This window comes from Anoplophora glabripennis, unplaced genomic scaffold, assembly GCF_000390285.2.
Source record: "Anoplophora glabripennis isolate ALB-LARVAE unplaced genomic scaffold, Agla_2.0 scaffold103, whole genome shotgun sequence".
Classification (NCBI taxonomy): Eukaryota; Metazoa; Arthropoda; class Insecta; order Coleoptera; family Cerambycidae; genus Anoplophora; species Anoplophora glabripennis.
In genome coordinates, this window is record NW_019416259.1 from 890,784 (window position 1) to 910,424 (window position 19,641).

General features: G+C 32.9%; 1 protein-coding gene across 2 annotated transcripts; it reads right to left on the minus strand.

The window, feature by feature from the left end:
* Nucleotides 1-1,856: 1,856 nt before the first annotated feature.
* On the minus strand, nucleotides 1,857-17,308 carry LOC108903336 (fructose-bisphosphate aldolase). Of its 2 annotated transcripts, none has more exons than XM_018705475.1 (7): nucleotides 17,178-17,308; nucleotides 9,240-9,434; nucleotides 8,964-9,163; nucleotides 6,295-6,560; nucleotides 3,046-3,266; nucleotides 2,349-2,481; nucleotides 1,857-2,251 (listed from the first exon to the last, which is right to left on the minus strand). In XM_018705475.1, exons 2-7 carry the CDS (start codon nucleotides 9,416-9,418, stop codon nucleotides 2,156-2,158), a joined length of 1,095 nt encoding a protein of 364 aa, XP_018560991.1. In that variant the 5' UTR covers nucleotides 9,419-9,434; nucleotides 17,178-17,308; the 3' UTR covers nucleotides 1,857-2,155. The 2 variants fall into 2 exon arrangements, with proteins under 2 accessions (XP_018560991.1, XP_018560992.1); XM_018705476.1 differs by lacking the exon at nucleotides 17,178-17,308 and adding an exon at nucleotides 12,702-12,899.
* Nucleotides 17,309-19,641: the final 2,333 nt, after the last annotated feature.

Genomic DNA, 19,641 nt, shown 5'->3' on the forward strand with positions numbered 1-19,641 from the left:
CCTTCAGAACGTCTCTTTTCAGAAACTGGAAATATCTTGACAGACCAAAGAAGCAGATTAACTCCTGAAAGACTTAATAAATTATTATTTTTAAGTTCGTTAGACTACGAAGACTGGCATTACATGAATTTATGTTAAAGTTGCATTTGTGTTGTATAATATTCTAATATTTTTTTTATTGATCTCAAAAGATACCTATCAAAATTCAAGACAACAAAATTACTTTCTATTTTTAAATGCAAAAGCTAAATTGTATGACAAAAAATCAGAAAATCATAGGCATTTTTTATAAGAAAAATTGTATTAACTTTGCAAATATTAAAACTTCATTCAAAAACCCTGACTTGAATTTTACTTGGATAATTTTGAACATATTTTGTGAATTTAAAGTTTATTTAAAAAAAAACTTATTTTTACATTTTTTAAATGTATTATAAATTTTTTTGAATATTTATTTTTATATTTTTTAAACACCCTTAATAAAAAAATTTTATACTAGTCCCTAGGGTTAATTTTTGTTTCGATATTCGAAAAAAATCGATGTTTTACTCCGATATATCGAGCATCGATAATAAATTATTTTATAATCGATATAACATAACATCGATGTTTTTCATTAAATCTGCCCATCCCTAGATTACACTATTACACATTAACATTAACTACTTAACCTAAGAAATCATAGATTATGGATAAAATTTGAGACTGTGCTTCAAACACAAAATAAAAGGTAGATGCTTCAGGGGATAGCGGAAATCACAATCATGCGCATCAAACGCAGATAAATAATAGGAGCTGGAACATGCGTTTCAAGCTTTTGCGTACCCAAATGCTTGTTTGCGTGCACAAAAGTGCCAGCTGGAAAGCGACTCAGCTTACAGCTGTCAACTAACTGTCAAAATGCAATAATAAAGTCAAAAAGTTACTTTTTTTAAAAAGCTTTAAGTTCTTAGATCACCGAGTTCAAAAGTGATGTCATAAACTTATATCATGTTTGATTTCTTATCCACAAAGTTAAGCACAAAAAATAAGTTACTTGCTCTATTATTGCATTTTGACAGTTAGTTGACAGCTTGTTGACAGCTGTAAGCTGATGACTACATAATTTTATATCATATTTATATTCACTTATCTAAAAAACTTGAAGTTATAAACAAAAAATAATTTTTTGACTTTATTACCGGACTTTGAAGAATTGTTGACAGCTAAATGACAGCTGCCGATAGTCATTGTTATTGATTTGATATCGTCTTTGAACTTATCGAACTAAAAAAAAAGAAAGATAAAACATAAAAAAACAAGTTTTTGGCTTTATTATAGCACATTGACAGCTATTTGACAGCTGCCAACTGTCAATTTTGAAAATCTAACAACAGATCTGAATTCAGCAACCTCAAAAATATAAACCTAGATAATAAAAAAAATGAAATAGGCTATTTCAAAAGTCTATACACACTGCGCATATACATAAATCCGTGGAGGATATTCGGAGCTTTAAAGCTCTGTACCGGCCAAACTATCCATTTTTGAGCTTTGTGGCCATTGAGACAATTGACCAGTATGATGAACTCTATCAAATATCAAAAATTCAAAGAATTTGACCGGGACCCAATTTCCATAAGATTTGTGCGGGGTCCTTTAGAAACAGGATCGATCAGGATAACAGAAGGTATTTTACACGTGTTGCACTTCATGGTCTTCCGATACCAAGATTTTTTTTTTTAACCGAATATATTTAGTAAAATTATATTTTCATAATTTGGGGGTTCTCCATATATGTACAGAGCCACCCTTAAATCGCTACTCGCATTCCTGAATAATTTTCAAGGAATTTGAGGAATAATAAAAAAGAAGTCTAACATTTAATACATTTATTACTTAAAATTTTCATACACGACATACATTTGTTCTATAACCATGCGACGATCAATAAAAAATACCATTTACAAATAGATCAAACCTCCGGATTTATAAATAAAAGGTACAATCGATAATAAAGAGCCTAACAATAAAAAACTGCTGAACTTAGTACACCTAGCGATATATACATAAAATTATGTGTTTCACAATTTAATTTGGATGTTTCCCCGAGGTAAACGCTCGGCTCTAAAACGCTAAAGATTTAGTGTGCGTGCGTGCGCCGCCGATCCCGCTCCTAATAAGCGTGATTCTTGACGAAGAGTCCAGCATCTCCGGCCTTTCCTTCGACGCTGCCCGCCGCGTACGTCCCCAAAGACGCCTGGCTGTTGGCCTGCAAAACAAAAACAACACGTGCGATATGAAGTAGGGGGATTTAAAAAAATTTGGGATTATTAAGGTTGGAGACATTGAGGCAAAATTTCACTCACCTTTGCACGTTTCAGCAGTTCCTGCTGGGCGGCGGCCACGTTCTCGTCCTTGCCTTGCCAGGCGCGGAGGACGGACGCTTGGAGGGCGCGGCCGTAGCTGAAGGTGAGGGCCCACGGTTTCTTCACCTGCAATCTGGGAAACGAAGAAAGAATAATAAAATAATCATTGGAACCTTTATTTATTTAAAAATTTAATTGAAAAATTCAATCGGAATCATCAAGTATAAAATATTTTAAAATTCCGAGAAAAAAATGTTTGACATTACAATGTTTACTAAAGTTTGTCAACAAATCCTAAGAGGGCAAATTAATAAAATATTTGAGACAACTTAACAAAATTCAAGACATATGGTGAATTTGGAAGAGGCGAACAGGCAGCATGGCCAGCGAACTGCCCTGATTTAAATCCTCTCGACTTTTTTGCCGGGACATTTAAAAAGAAACTTCCCGACGATTTAGGCGAATGCACCACAGCTGTCGGCAATACATTTATAAAATGTATTGCCATCTAGTAATTTCATCCCTAACTTCAACTAGTTGTCTAAGTTATAAATACACACAGATAGAAAAACATTTTTTTTTTAATTATTTGTGAATCGCCCCGTTTCGTTAGACAAACGTCAAACTTAGGGATAAAAGCCTTAGAAGGCACAGAAAAAACATTTTTTTCTTTTCCGCTAAACAACTCGCTACTTACTTATTCATAGCGTCCAAGTTGACAGACGCCTCCTCCTCGGACTGACCCCCGGACAGGAAGGTGATGCCGGGCACTGCAGCTGGCACCCTGCGCTGGAGAGCGGTGACAGTGGCGATGGCGATTTCGGCGGGGCTCGCCCTGGCGGCGGCTCCCTGACCCGGCGTCACCATGTTGGGCTTGAGGAGGGTGCCCTCCAAGAAGACGTTGTGGTCGGCCAGGGCCTGGAGTAAGAAGCACGTATGTTTAAATTTTGTGACCTCGTCAACACATTCACAGCAGTACGGGGTATACCCTGTAACGCCTGTATATAACGGGGCATTGGATTCGATGTGGAATATAACTGTGAAATTCTAGTGCATCGTACGATTTCGATAACAATTTATTACAAGGTTCATAGTTCAAAAGTAGTATGGAATTCCCCAACGTATGAAAAAAAAAAAAATCCAAGTCACTTGTAGTTCATTTTTACTAAGTCTTTATGCATTAAACTTTTTCTAGAATGGACTCCGTAATATTTTTTTAAACCCAAAGAATCTCTTATAAAGGTTTTAAAACTGTAAATAGTTTTCTTTTTCAAGAGCCCAGGGCCTGCTTTTACAAAATTTCCAGTTGCAAATATCAAATTCCCCGACTTTCAGCAATACTTTTAAAATCTCCTGATAGACCAGGGCGGATCTGTCGACAAATCTCTCTTCTTGAATGTAAAAGGGAGGTCCGGAGTATTTTCAAAATTGCAAAAATGTTTAAAAAATTTTAAAAAATACTTATTTTATCTGAGTTTTTTACTTATATCCTTTGCTCCGAGGGCATTCTAATTTTGGTAAAAAAAAACTTTAGAGTATAATAAAACAGCACATCAAATTTCGTTAAAATCGGTTAGTTTTCGCAAAATAATTTTTTGAAAATTTCGTAAAAATTTTTCGAGTTTTCAAGATGTTGCACAGTCTCAAATAAAGCATCTAGATACTTGAAAATGTTTTCACATAGAAAAGATCGCCCAACCTTTCAAATGGTTTTTGAAAATTTGAAATCGGTTGATTAGGACGGCCACAGTAGATTTTTAAAGTTAACACACTTTTTTTTATTTTTAAACAATTAGATTACATTTATCAATTTGCAATTTAGTTTTTCAAAAATTATAATTTTAAAGTACTCGGAAAGACGCTTCTTTAAAAAAAAAGTTAAATTCCGTTTATTGGTTCTTCAGATATTAGCGGTCAAAGTTTGTCGGCATTTACCGTAAATTTATAAACAATTTAGCAATGATCCAGTGGCTGTTTTTCCGAATTCTAAGCTGGAAAAAATTTTCATGTCCATAAGGTATCGGCAACATAGATAAATCAGCGGAAAAGCAGTCGCTCGCGCGAAAAGAGACTCAAAACACGAAAAGTGAGGGAGGGGGCTTTCGCTTCGAGACTGAATTTGGAAGTTCAAAATGCAAAGGTACGAAAAAAATTGCATTATCTCGGCTTCTAATGGACCAATTTCGATCTTTTTTTTTCAATCCGATGTATTAAAAAAAAATTATTTGGAAATTAATTTTTTTGTTAAATACAGATAAAATTAAGAAAAGTCCTTTAAAATTATAATTTTTGAAAAAAACTAAATTACGAATTGATAAATAAATAAAAATAAAAAAGTGGTAATTTTAAAAATTTACTGGGCCGTCCTAATCAACCGATTTCAATTTTTCAAAAACCATTTGAAAGGTTGGGCCGTATTTTCTATGTGAAAAAATGTTCAAGCATCTAGATGTTTTATTTGAGTCTGTTCCACATTTTGAAAATTCGAAAATTTTTTTCAAAAAATTATTTTGCGAAAACTACCAAACCGATTTTAATGAAGTTTAGTGTGCTGTTTTATTATACTCTTAAAGTTTTTTTTACCAAAATTAGAATGCCCTCAGAGCAATTAAAATATTTTTTAAAAATCCAAAAAAACTAGATTATTTTGCCTTTTCTTCATCAATTATTGCCATTTTGCAACATCGGTAATAAATTTAAGCATTTTTAACTTGCAGTATATTGTGCAAAATTCAATTCTAAAACTTTTTTCCTCTTCAATATTCTTCCAAAGCGCATAGGTTCCAAGATATAAGTAAAAAACTCGGATAAAACAGGTATTTTTTGAATTTTTTTAAACATTTTTTCAATTTTGAAAATGTTCCGGACCACGCCCAGATCTAGGGATCTACACTTCTATTATGCGAGTTGTACTGAAGGTCAGATCCAGAAAAAATTTGCTTGCCCCCACTAACAACCACCTCAGAACAGATCCGTCCTGGTCTATGATTTTTCCTGTATTTTTTATGAAAAATAATTAATTCCCTGACTATTCCCGATTTTCCAGGCCACTACGAACCCTGTTAGGGCTTCATTTGTTTTTTTTATTAAAAAAAAAACTATATTTTAGAAAAAAATATTTAAACTAAAGTTGTAGAACTTTTTATAACAAAAATATTGGGCCAAGCCCGATGCCATTTGATCAGTTATTGAAAAAAAAAAAGCTAAAAATCGCATTTTTTTTAAACTTCTGTATCTTTAAAACAAGATGGATTTTTTTACGAAACTTTCAGAATTTGTAGTCCTTGGCAAGTAGAATAAGCGCATTTTTGTAAAATTGCATAATATTTGATAGTTTTTTCAAAAATTTAGTTTTTGGAAAAAAATACATTTCTTTCAAGTTTCAATAAATCATACAGTAATGCACTTACGTGACTCATCTTGGGCTTAAAATTTTCTCTAAAAGTTGTAATTTTCCTGTGCAAATTGCAAAATAATTGGAAATACATATACGAAAAATCTACCAAAACTGACTTATTTTTTTGGTCGAAAATTGCAGATGTTTTTCTTATCGTTAATCGGATTGGCATTATTGCCATTTGAAAGCCGATATTTTTCGCGAATTAAAAAAAAAAAAATGTCCTACGATCAGCAGGAACCAAGAAATGTTTTAAATAAAAAAAATAGTCCACAATGATCGACCCCCATTCTTATAAACTTAATTTTGTTGGGCCCCGTAAAATGCTTGCGAGGTGGTGAGGAGACTTGTTTTTTTTTTTTGTGTGCTGGTGTTATTAATTCGCTACCTATTGCATACTTTTTCGCACAAAATCATCAACTGACACCAAAAAAAAAAATATATATATAAATATGTTTAGGAGACGTATATCATAAAAACCATTTTTTTTTTATTTGTCTACTTCAAGCTTTAAAAGCTTCCGATTACCCCCCGCTCACTCCCCCTTACCTTATACACGTAGGCGAGCACCGTCTCGGTGACCTTCTGGCACCGCTCGGTGTTATGGTTGCCGTCGGGTAGGATCTCGGGCTCGACGATGGGCACGATCCTGTTGGCCTGGCAGATTGACGCGTAACGGGCCAGCACGTTGGCGTTCTCGATCAGGGCCTGCACGGAGGGGGTGTGCTCGTTGATCTTGAGCACGCAACGCCACTTGGCGAAGTGGCACCCGTCCTTCTTGTACTGGGCGCAGCGTTTTCCCAGATCGTCCAAACCTGAAAAGGGGGAGGCCGTCGGAAAAGAGAAAATTGTAAACGAAATTTAATAATTAAGGAAGCAGAAACCGATAGTTATCGAAAAGGATAATTATTTCTGCTTTATTCAAAAGTTTGTGAGAAAAAAAAATGAATTAATGTAAATATCAAAATTTTTTTTTTTAGTGAGGCTATAAAACAATGCAATGCTATAAGTTGCTTCTAAGTTTTCTGTTTATTCAAAATTTTTTTGTTTTTTTTTTTATTGTAAATTACTGCGATACAAAATGAAATAAACATTATTACGTAATTAAAGATCGATATGTGGTGGTTATTCCTTTACAAATATTATGTAGTGTATTCAAATTTTTTTGTAAATGCACAAATATTTTTAAAAATTCAAGTTTTTAACAAATATAATTGTTATATACAGGGTGATTCACAACTTATCCAAAAAAATTGGGGAAAAGATGCAGCATGAGAAACTGAGTCAATATCATAAAAAAAAATTTTGTAAAATCCTTGTAGTTTCCGAGAAAAAAAATTATTGAAGTTGTAGTACTTTCAACCACTACATAGCTGGACAACTGTAGTCTCTAGCGTAATTCACAATATGCGTGGAGAGCCACGTAGCGTCAGTGACTCCGAATACTGAAATTCGAATTTACAATCGTTGTTGCGATAGTGTTTACAATAGTTTTTTAGTAGTTAGTGCCAAAAATGGCTTGCTTGTATAGCAACTCGGAGTTGATGGATATCGTTTTAATTTATGGTGAAGCAAGACAACATTTGTATTATGGTGAAGTAAGACAACATTTGTGTTAGTTCGTAGAAGCTGAGTAAGACAAACCCAATTTACACGTCAGTGGACAAAATTTGGAACAGTTGTAACATCAGGTATGTCAAATTATTTTACTATTTAAAACCACAAATTAATTTAATTAATAATAACAATAGCGGCAAAAGCAGTTAGTTGAATTTGCCGATATAAAATAGGTGCTATAAAATTCTATTTATTTATTTCCTTGCGAAATTCTTTCAAGGTTTTGTCCGTTCTTATCACACTTTGCCGCCATGCCGGTCGCATTGTACGTGGTCAGGTTTTACAGTGAAACAGTTTCCATTGCCGTGTCGAAGTGTATTTTAAATCATTTTCGAATTGCCCTTTTTGACTCTTTCTTTACAAAATTGTATTTGTAAGAGTCTCCTTGTACATCATATTTTTTTTTGGATAAGTTTTGAATCACCCTGTATATAACAATTTAAGTTATATTTGAAATCGTTTGAACCGTGTCTGAATCAATACAGTTTAGGTGCGGTGACTATCATAACGATAGCAACCTAATAAACAATTAAAATTAGTTGTTTGAAAAAGTAGTGTCAGAATTATACAGGGTAGGAAAGTACCGATGGTCTATCTGAAGTTACGTGAGAGCGATAAAGTAAGCCATAGTAATCCATGCGATAGAGAAGGATGGCTATAATGAAGGATTCTCTTTGTCACCGCCCGTTTCGCCCTTCCACAAATAAGATCCACTTCTTATTTGTGGAAGGGCGAAATGGGCGTCGATTATTAGACACCTTCATTATAGCCATCCTTGTCTATCACATGGATTTCTATGGCTTACTTTATCGCTCTCACGTAACTTCTGATAGACCATCGGTACTTTCCTACACTGTATATTGTAATTCATATTCTGAGTGTTTAATTCAAAATGAGCTCGAAAAGTGAAGACGAGCATTTACCAGGGGAAGTATTGGAAGCGGCACAAAGTGCTGTTTAACAATTAATCACCAAAAAATTGTCGAGACAGTACAAAATTGCCTACAATGAATTCAGAGGGTGACGTAGTTCGAAAATTCAAAAACTGTTCGAAACGTACTGGCATATTTCGAATATAAAATTAAAAAAATTAAACCTTCGATGTTATAGTCAGCATATTCCATGTTAAAAAGTACTCCGCCAAAAAAAAATGTAAATATCAGAAAATTTCCAAATCCTTATTTGAAAAGCAAATCAATTGGATACTGTCCGAAAAGGTCTAGAATTCTAACAAAAGAGGAAATTACGAAATTTTTACAAGAGGCGCCTGATAATAGATTTCTGCTAGAAATGGTAATTCAAATTAATATAAATCGATCGATTTAACTAATGTAAGCAAAAACCAAATGGCCAGCATTAATTTCTTGATTTTTTTGTGTTAAATACAATTTAAAGTGGTATTTAATGATATGTTCTGTATAGTACAAGTGTTATAAAATTATTTATTTGAGGGTAACGAGTGTTTGTGTGTCTTCATCGTAAATTTCTGTGTGACATTATGAAAAAAGATGTATAGGAGTAAAGAATGATGCCGTGTCCAATGGGAGTGTATGAAAATATGAAGTACCACATAAAAAATGTCGTATATCTAGTAAACGCACCTTGAGTGGTACACTCGTCATTGCTTCCGAGAAGCGGGACGACTCCGGTATCAACTTTAATGCCGGGAATGATTCCCCTCTCCTTCAACAGCTCGGTGAAGGGGGTGCCATCGTCGGCCTTCTGGTAGAGGGTCTCGTGGAACAGGATGACGCCCGAGATGTAGTCGCCGATGGTGGGGCAAGTGGTGAACAGCAGTTGCCTGGGAATGATAATACTCAGCTAGTGTGTACGGTACGGAAGAAAGCAAAGATTTCCGTGATCGAATCCCGACCTACCTGTACTTGCGCCTGTTCTCGTCGGTGTTCTCCTGGCCGATATCGGCTAGACGTTTGCCCATGGTAGAGACGGACTCGTCGGCGGCCAGGATGCCCTTGCCGGGTGCCACGATGGCGTTGGCGATCTTGCGGAGCTCATCCTGCAGGGCGGGATCGGGGTAGTTCCAGTGGGTGGTCATTTTCTTTTTAGTAGGACTGGGAAAAGATTTTCTTTATAAACATACAAAATCAAGATGATCCATATTCTTATTCTAAAAAAGTATTTTACATACACAGGCTGTTACAAATTTGCTTCTCACTACAGGGATCTCGGAAACGGTAAGAGGTACGAAGTAGCTTAAATGGGGGCAAAGTTGCGTAATCAGGGGACCAACATTATGCCTGTAAAAAATCAAAGCTAAATTTCGAAATATTTGAAAAAACCGAAATTTTGGAAACCGTTTTTGTTTCATTTCAGCCTTGTTTGAAGTGATATTGAAAAAAGAAGAACACTTTCTCATGGCCACTTTTTGCCTTCTATCGAATGGCATAATCAATTTTTATATGTGACGTTTCGTCTCTCCAGGACCATCAACTTAATTTTTTTAAATACGACCCTAGAAATCTTATTACATTTTTGGCAAGCCTTCATGACTCCCAATACTGTATTGCCTCAGCCCGAACCAGATTCAGACGTTTTATCTCCAAATATTTATCTTCAGTGTATTCGTTTCAAATTTATCTAAATTTTTTAATTAGATTTCTTTGTTTATTGAATTACCGTACACCGTAAGTGTCGTTAGACCCTGTGAAATCCATCTAGTTATTTAAACTATTACCGCCACGCATTAAAATAAAAAATTATTAGTTTTATTCCCATGTCCATAGTTATTTCTAGGCTTCTCGAGTGCTCAAAATTCAAACAAATTCCGATCTATTTTTTTATTTTTTCAGGAAATTCATACAAATACATCTGACATGCTCTTTCACCGTTGCGGTTACAGGTATAATAAATTCCGATAATATTACGCTGATATTCATTTTCAGCTTTTGCCAAAATGAAAATGTTTTTGAACATTTACTGAATTTTTTTAAAGAACAATATTCAGTTGGCGTTTTGGTTGTTCATATGCATTTTTCAGAATTAATTTGTCATAATAAAATTAAAATTAATTTTTAATTTTGACGCAACAACTTATTGAGTTATGTATGACTAAGTGATGGTATAATAGTTAATAATAATATATGTGTTATTGTAACGCGTGTTGGTAATAGTTTAAATAAATAGATGGATTTCACAGGGTCTAACGACACTTACAGTGTACGATAATTCAGTAAACAAAGAAATAAAAAATTTAGATAAATTTGGAACGAATACACTGAAGATGAATTTTCGAGACGAAACGTCTGAATCTGGTTCGGACTGAAGCAGTATAGTACTGCAGATCATGAAGGCTGGCTAAAACTGTAATAAAATTTCTACGGTCGTATTTAAAAAAATGAAGTTGATGATGGTCCTGGAGAGACAAAACGTTACATATAAAAATTGATTATGCCATTCGATAGAGGGCAAAAAGTTCCCACGAGAAAGTGTTGTTCTTTTTTCAATATCACCTCAAACAAAGCTAAAATCAAACAAAAACGGATTTCCAAAATTTCGGTTTTTTTCAAATATTTCGAAAACTAATCATGTTAGCCTTGATTTTTTAGAGGTATAATGTTGGTCCCCTGATTACACAAAATTGCCCCCATTTAAGCTATTTCGTACCTCTTAGCGTTTCTGAGATCCTTGTAGTGAGAAGCAAATTTGTAACAACCTGTATAATTCCATTTCAATTCGAGTTTTTTTTTAAAGGATGGAGCTGAAAAAAGTCTATTAAATCATATTATGTGATTTGAATTTATTTTCAGTTATCGAAGCCCACTTCTATTTTTCTTTTTTTTTTCAATGCCAAAGACAAAAATTTGTTAGTAATTTTTTTATTTAAAATTTGACTACACGACTGGATTTTGTACACCCCTAATGTAATTTATACCACTTTGCATAGTCATATTTTCCTGGGACAACAACAAAAAACTTAAAACTACAAAACTATCAAAAACTGGGGTGTACCTGTTATTTTTTCTGTCTATTTTACTCTTAGAAAATTGTTATAAAAATTAATGCTATCTAAAAAAAACTTTTGTTTTATTAATTATTAAAAAATGTTTTTTTGTTGTCCATACACATGCAATAAAATGACTTTTGTTTCTCCAAAAAAGGAAGCACGATACGAAGAAAATTCAAACGACAAAAAAGTTGTATTTTTAATTGCTTAATGAAAAAAATATATAAAAGTTTGGTAATTATTTACTTTAGTGGCACCACCTCCAATTTTCACAAAATTTCGTCTACCCCCCTATTTTCGATGATGCTGAACACGAATCTGAAGTTTTTTTTTGTGCGGTCCAACCCAGTTTTTGAGAACAAAATTTTTCAAAATTCTAACCTGAATATTTCAGATAACACTACGTAGAACTCTGTATATTTTATGTAGCTTTCAGAACATCTGCAATAAACAATCAACATTGTTTAAGAAACACATTTTCCCAAATTTGAACTAAAGAAAATATGTATTTAATAAATAAAATAATAGTAACTTTATGTGGGATGAACAGAGTTGAATGAGAGTGGGGGAACTCAATGTTGTCATCAGTCATCACGAATTACAAATGGCGGATTCAAACTACAAAATGTTTATTTATTTAAATACATATCTTTTTACTTGAAATTTACGAAAATGTATTTCGTAAACAGTGTTAATTGTTCATAACAGATGTTCTGGAAAGCTACATAAAATATACAGAGTTCTACGTAGTGTTATATGAAATATCCAGGTTAGAATTTTGAAAAATTTTTTCTCGAAAACTAGGTTCGACCGCACAAAAAAAACTGCAGATTCGTGTTCGGCACCATCGAAAATAGGGGGGTAGACAAAATTTCGTGGAAATTGGAGGTGGTGCCACTAAAGTAAATAATTACCAATAATTTTAATCTAGTTAGGGCTAAATTAGCCCCTTTCTACGATAAATAACACTACCAAATTTCAACAAAATCGGCTAAACTAAAAAGTTTGACATACTGTATCTTGAAAACGAAGCGTTATCGGATATATTTATAAAACTGATCGTCTTAGGATCACCCATTGAAGTTTGGCCACATACTTAAAAACACCCTGTATATCGAAGAGCATTTAAAAAAAATTTTCATATAAAAAACTACACATTTTCCCGAAATTTTTTTCTAGAATCACACAAAGTTAATCAATTTCTATTTAAACATTAAAAACGATATCATCCATAAATAATTATGAATACTTAATGTACAAACGTTTATTTCAAGTCTAATTTATAAAAGAATTAATAGGAATAGTACTTCATCGTCATCTTAGGTTGTTTTCAGTGAATTTATTAAAAATAATACATAGTATTTATTTCTCTTACCTAAGTGAATAAAACACAAACGCCCCAATCCAGCCGAGTTTCTAGATACTACTACAAAACAAGTGCACGGTCCCTCAATATTTATTACAAAACAATTACGCCCGAGTGCCTTGTAAAGAAAAACACGATAATCTTTGAACTGTGACGCCGGTAACCTCTACTAATTTTAGGTTAGGTTAGGTTTTAGGTAACCTCTACTGATTAGGGGCTCGCCCTGCTATTTTTGTATTAAAATAATCTAAAGCACTTGAATAAGACAACACCGTTTTACTGTAATCTTATCTGTATGGGTTTAAAGTACCACATAGGTACACCGAAAAACAAATATATACATAAATAACGTGATAATGTAAAAAAAACTGATACCAAACGAAAAAATAACCTTATAAATTTGTTAAGTAATTGTAATTGCAAACGGCCCCGACGTCAGAATGAATATTTTAAATATGTATTCGAAAAAAATTCGTATTCAGCACGACTGATAAATTGAATTTTGCCCGCCACCAACAGATGGCGCGATCATAAGATTCAAATTAGGTAACCTAAGCGAATAAAAAAAAAATCAATATTTTCCAAGCCGCTATGTTAGCAAATACGCCACTTTTGGCAAAATATTTACACGATTTTCAATAGCACTCCCGATGAATATGAATATTATCTCGATTTTGATAAAATCACTTCATTTTAATGACGATAGTTGAACATCCGACAATTCTCGATCAACTGATAAGATATCGAACAAATTACGTTGAAAACAACAATTTTTCTACGAAATCGCGGAAGATTATCAACACGTGCTAAAAATACATTATAACGCGCATATTTTTTTAAAACAAAATCGGTTGCAATTTTGAAAAAAAAATGGATAATTTTTTTCAAAATGATGGCCCAGTTTTTTTGCAACACCCCATACACAAAAAATTTAAAGTAAATTTTCGTGCAACACCGTTGGCTTGAAGACAATGGAAACATACAAGAAAAGTACCTAATCGTTCCTTGTGACCTATTTCTTGGCAAACGAAACAGAATACATTAAATTTATGCGAAATAAATTTTTGATCGTCTTGTGGACGGCGTGCTTTTTCGCTTATTAATTTATAAACAATTCCCCGCGGGCGACAGTGCCAACATTGTAAAAATAGACGTATCTGTAGAAAATCCCTGGCACATGATTACCGAGTGATTTGGAAAGGTCTGGATTTTTTTTAATTCGGCGTACCTGATTTTTTTAGCGTGTTTTTCTTAAAAATTACATAAACAATGTGATAACTTCATCAAATAACAATTGAATTTGCTGGCTGGTATTGACTATATAATATTTAAGTTATAACGACACCGGTAACTTGTGGTTATTATGTTTCCTATTAAATCTCGTTCATAATTAACTTCAGATTATTCCAGAAATGCGTACAATAAAACCAAAACAATTCAATTACAATAAAAAAAATTAATTAAGGTCTAAAGTCAATTAAAGACAATAACTTTGGTCATTCCCTTTTCAATAGATTAGAACAAAATCAACAAATTAATCTGAAACAATTAATCTTAAATAAGATACATATTGACGCTTTAGTACGAAAACATACTATCCCAGATTTCGGTTGGAAAACAATTTCGGTTGGAAAACATGCTATCTCAGTTTGACTAGAAATTTAAGTTAGCACATTGAATGATTGAAACACACTGTTTATTTTATTTTTTTTATTCAACATTTTTCAATTCATTTTGTTAAGTTACTGTTATAAAAGACAAAATTTTTAATTAAAAAAAAAAACAGAATAATATGCAGTATGCTTCAACACGTACATTACTCGACATTTTGCATGTATGAAAAAAATCGAATAATTTTTAGTAATAACAAACATTTTTATAAAGCGAGTCCCGCTGTAATGTTCGGAAGAGGGAAAAGTTTTTTATTTGTAGGTTTACGACAGTCACTCTTTGTAAAAACTCCTGCTTGTTCCAAAACGGTCAAAACTGTTAAAATACTTGTCATTTTTTATACAGGGTGTTCAGTATTTAGAAAAACATTGTTAGAAGCCAAGAATAAAGTACCGTTATTTTTGACAATATCGAAAAATATTATCAGGGATGTCATTTAGGATCCACGGAGGATTAAAAATTTGAGGTTTCACTCGTTTCATTGTGCGGTTATAATAGAGGAATGACAAATGCTGTGGCTATAACAACCAAATAAATAATGTTTACTATCTTTTGTCAAAGTCACTTCGTGATTAATTAGGTAATATTTTATGAGATTACAATAATGCTCACTCGAACAAAAAGTATTTATTGTTCAGTGCTATTGTTTGGTTGAACAAGCAGGAGTTTTTACAAAGAGTGACTTTTTGTCGTAAACCCACAAATAAAAACCTTTTCCCTCTTCCGGACATTACAGCGGGACACGCTGTATACCAAGATATACACTATTTTCTTATAATTTGTTATTTGAAAACACGTCGTGTTGCAGCATACTGCATATTATTATTCTATTTTTAATTAACAATTTTGTCGTTTATAGTAACTTAACAAAATTAATTGAAAAATGTTGAATAAAAAAAATAAAATAAACGGTGTACAGGGTGATTCACTATATTTTGACCCGCCTCTAACTTTTTTGTTTTAAGAGTTATAAAAAAATGTGAAATACAATAGTTGCACGATTTTTTATGATTTTTGAAAATGATGGTTGAAAAACAATTGAAGTCCAAACAAAATGGCCGCTGATCTTAACTTTGTTAATTTAAATGGAACACCCTGTATATTTTCACATATTTGGATAGAACGTTTCCTGTGGAGCATAGTCATACGTATAAGGTTTGTTGGGGCCATCTCTAAGAATAAGCGAGATACTATTAAAAACGAAAAGAAGGTGTTTTATTAAGAAAATAATACATCTTGTAATTGTTAGGCCTGCATTTTTTCTATTTATATAAGAATTTACAGATTTAGTTATAATATATTCTGACATATCGGACATTGATATAGTCCAAAATGCGTACCTATAGGTATTTTAACTAAATCGCACTAATTAGGCTAATTAGGTGACACGTAGTAATGTCATGATAACTTTGTTATTGATTGACAGTGTATTATTTAATTAAAATGGGTTACACAGAAGTAGAATATTGAAATATAATTTGGAATTAAAATATAGATTATAGACTAAAGAGCATCGAGAAGAACGATATTACAATTTTTTATTTCTGTATAAACCATTTTAATTAAATAATAATACAAACTGTCAAATAATAGCAATGTTATGACATTACCTGTCACTGTCACTGCCTAATTAGTAAGATTTAGTTAAAATACCTATATTAGAGATGGACCCAACAAATCCTATATGACTATACTCGATAGGGAACGTTCTATCTAAATATGTAAAAATATACAGGGTGTTCCATTTAAATTAACAAAGTTAGCATTAGCCGCCATTTTGTTTGGACTTCATTTGTTTTTCAACTATCATTTTCGAAAAATTCATAAAAAATCGTGCAACTTTTGTATCTCACATATTTGTATAACTCTTAAAACAAAAAAGTTAAAGGGGGGGTCAAAATACAGTGAATCACCCTGTACCTAAACATAAATATTCCTTACTTTTTGAAAAATACATTATATAAGTTTATTATAAATATTCTAGTCAAACCGAGATAGCATGTTTTTACTTAAAAATCTGAGTTAGCATGTTTTCCAAGCTTAATTTGAGATAGTATGTTTTCCAACCGAAATTTGAGATAGCATTGTTTTCCAAACGAAATCTGAGATAGCATGTTTTCGTACTAAAGCGTCGATATACAGTAGAATAATACGAGCAATTAAATAAATAATTTACCAAACACAAACAAATTCATTAGACTTTGCCCTTGGCACTGACCTCTAACATCGGACAGATGCAAAAGAAGCTACCATCATAATATACACTTAAATAAAAACACACAGGGTGCTTTTCATTCAGAATTGTGGATAAACTGTATGGAATTAAAAAAAATTGCACTAGATTAAAGAAAAACACCAGCAAGTTCATCAAACAAATTGAATGGGTAATTTTTTAAATTTTAAATTACTCATCAAAGGTACTTCAAAATTAATTGATATCTAGAAGGTATATTTTGCCCTACAATAATTATTTAATAATAGCTATATTGTTGATTGCTAAACCATTGGCTGATACGAATCTAGGTCGAAAAATTTAATACTCGGTTTGAGAAAAAAAATCCATATAGGTACTTGTAAATTTACTTTTTATATTTATCATCAGTTATTTACCGTTTATGTACAATATAAAGCAGGTAATTACACATAATCTGAATGATAACAACTTTCAAAATAATTATCCTCCAGAATTAATCTATAAATAAAACGTCAAATATTTATAACATTATTAACAAAATTACTTAGAGATCTGTCTTGCAACAGGCACAATTAAGTGGAAAACACAGTCAGAACTCGAATATACCCAAAAAGACTCACCTTTCCGCACAAAAATTCGAAAAACTCTTCCTGCACAGAGACTTGGGGTGGAACTAACGGAACAGAGGACAATTTGAGGTCGTACAAGTCAGAACAACTCAAACAACTCGCAGAATACTACGCCCCATTCGCCGTCTTTATTTATGTAAGGGGAATTCTGGGTGTAGAAGGCAAACGGAGATGTCTCACGGTGGAAAAACCTTACGCGGCAAGAGGCACGTCACAATTCCACGACAATCAAGAAAACGAATGTCGCCTTTACGTAAGGTACACTTAAAGCTTAGATTGCCGTGGATTGCGCAAAGTTACGAAACGATTCTGCGACATCTGCCGGAAAATTTGGGAAGTAATGAATGTGACAAATGCTGTAATCTGTATGAAGTTCTAAAGACATCGACGACATCTGTTGGGCAGATACAAATTCGACTATATTATAGGAGAAAATTTTACAGGTTTCTGAACTGACTCAAAGATGGCGGTAATGTATTTGTTCAAAAATTCATTGTAATTTATAGATACAAATGTTCATTTCATAAAAATAACTACATATTTGAAAAACATCATATTCAATTTAAGTTGTTGCAGTAAGTAATTAAACTTTTCCGGAAAACTACCTTTTCACAGACTTTTAAAGGATTTTGTTTTGTGAGATAAATCAATTAAAATAAGTGAATCTATAAATAACCGGATTTCACTTTTCAGTGCCGTCATGTTACAAAAAACCTTTATGCAGAATGCAGAATGGGGGAGGGGGAGATTTTCGACTCTTCAGATATTTTTGTTTTATTTTGTGTCATTTTTTAATAAAACTTTGGGGATTTTAGACTTCTGAAACTTTTGAAATACTTCTATTAGCATCACTTATGACTTATCACAGGTTGCGTAAAGTGTTTATTTTATAAAATCTTGGTTGTCATAATTAACGATTGCAAGTGAAATTAATAATACAGAACGTTATTCAGATATTTAATGGTAAGTTTGGCAATAAAGAGAAACTTTGTTCTCTCATGTTTATTTAAATGTTTCCGTCGAAGACGATCAAAACAAACCGGCGTACGAATTGCATTGCATAGACTTAGAGAAAGCATGTTCGGAAATCGACATATGGTTTTTGAAAAATTTGGTTCCGACATATCAAAAAAAGAGCTTTCAAATTAGTAATCGGAGTGGACCGAATTAGTTATATAAATGGTACGCTGACGCTAGTCATAACCTCAATGTGATTCGAAAAGTGACGTTTTATTTCTGTTATACGACTTTCATCATTGTTTATCACCTTCAGATTGTTTTACAGTTGTCAATGGTTGATGTGGTTACCAAGTCGTTGATTTGGGCTTCTCGATGTTCGACGGACATATCGCTCTCTTCTTCAGAAAAAAAAACTACGAATCAGATTAGAAGAAGCCTAAATCGAAGCAGGAGAAATGTTCAACCTTCTAGGTACTATCTTTGTTAAAAATTGTTTCATTTGTCATTATTTTACAAACACAAGAAAAAAGAAGCATCTACACGAACACACGATATTATTAAATGTTACGTAACCGCCTACAGATGAAGCTTGAACGACTTGGAAGAAAAAAGCGTGGCTTCCCAGCATTAGATCATCCTCATATGCAAACATTCACATTTTCGAATACGAATGGCAACGGTCAAAGTCCTGAGGTGCGGATGTGATTTCAGAACGATCTTCCATTGCTATTTGACCGATATCGAAGAAGAGAGTGCCTTCTTGGAAGCTGCACACACACACACACACACACACACCGGTCTGGGTCAAAGTTCTTGTCAAGCGTTGCTAACTTGTTATTATACGCTCGCGTCCGTAGGTGTGGAAAAATCACTGTCACTGAACCTAGTACGGGTGGAAAGTCTAACTTCTAGAAAGACGTAATCGGTTTTGTATTGTCTTTATCAATTCTGTAAATTTTTCGATTTAATTTACTGAAAAAAAAAATATCTTTTACTGGAAATTTATCGATTTTGTCTGACTCTGTGACAATTTGTTTATAACGCTGTTTTGCGCGTCCTACTTTTTTAGTTGTAAAGGGCAACTTAATTTCAACTTTTTGAAATTTTTCTTTTTCGATACGTTTTTTGGACCAATAAGAACCTATATTTAGGATATACAGGCCGAGTATGTATCCCATTTTATTATAATAACAGTTACGTTATTTCAGGGTTAAACGTTAAGGTTAACGTTAACTGTTGTTACGTATTGCAATTTTGTTGTTTTTTGAAGACGCTTTTGTGTTGACATTTTTAATAATAATTATGTAAAATTATTATAAACAAGAGTCAGTATTAGACAAAGACACATATAACTGACAGATGTCTTTTAGGTTATGAAACATGAAACAAATGCAAACTCGTAAATAACGGGTAAGTACGACATAAAATAGTTTATCTTTAATTATAACAGAGTTTCTTAAAGGCAAGGAATTTGGTATCGCTATAGTTTAACGTA

Coding starts and splice junctions, on each gene's coding strand:
- LOC108903336 (XM_018705475.1), bottom strand. CDS start 9,418: ATGACCACCCACTGGAACTACCCCGATCCCGCCCTGCAGGATGAGCTC. Junction 3,267..6,294: donor TGCTCGCCTACGTGTATAAG/GTAAGGGGGAGT, acceptor TTCTTACTCCAG/GCCCTGGCCGACCACAACGT. Junction 2,482..3,045: donor AACTTGGACGCTATGAATAA/GTAAGTAGCGAG, acceptor TTCGTTTCCCAG/ATTGCAGGTGAAGAAACCGT.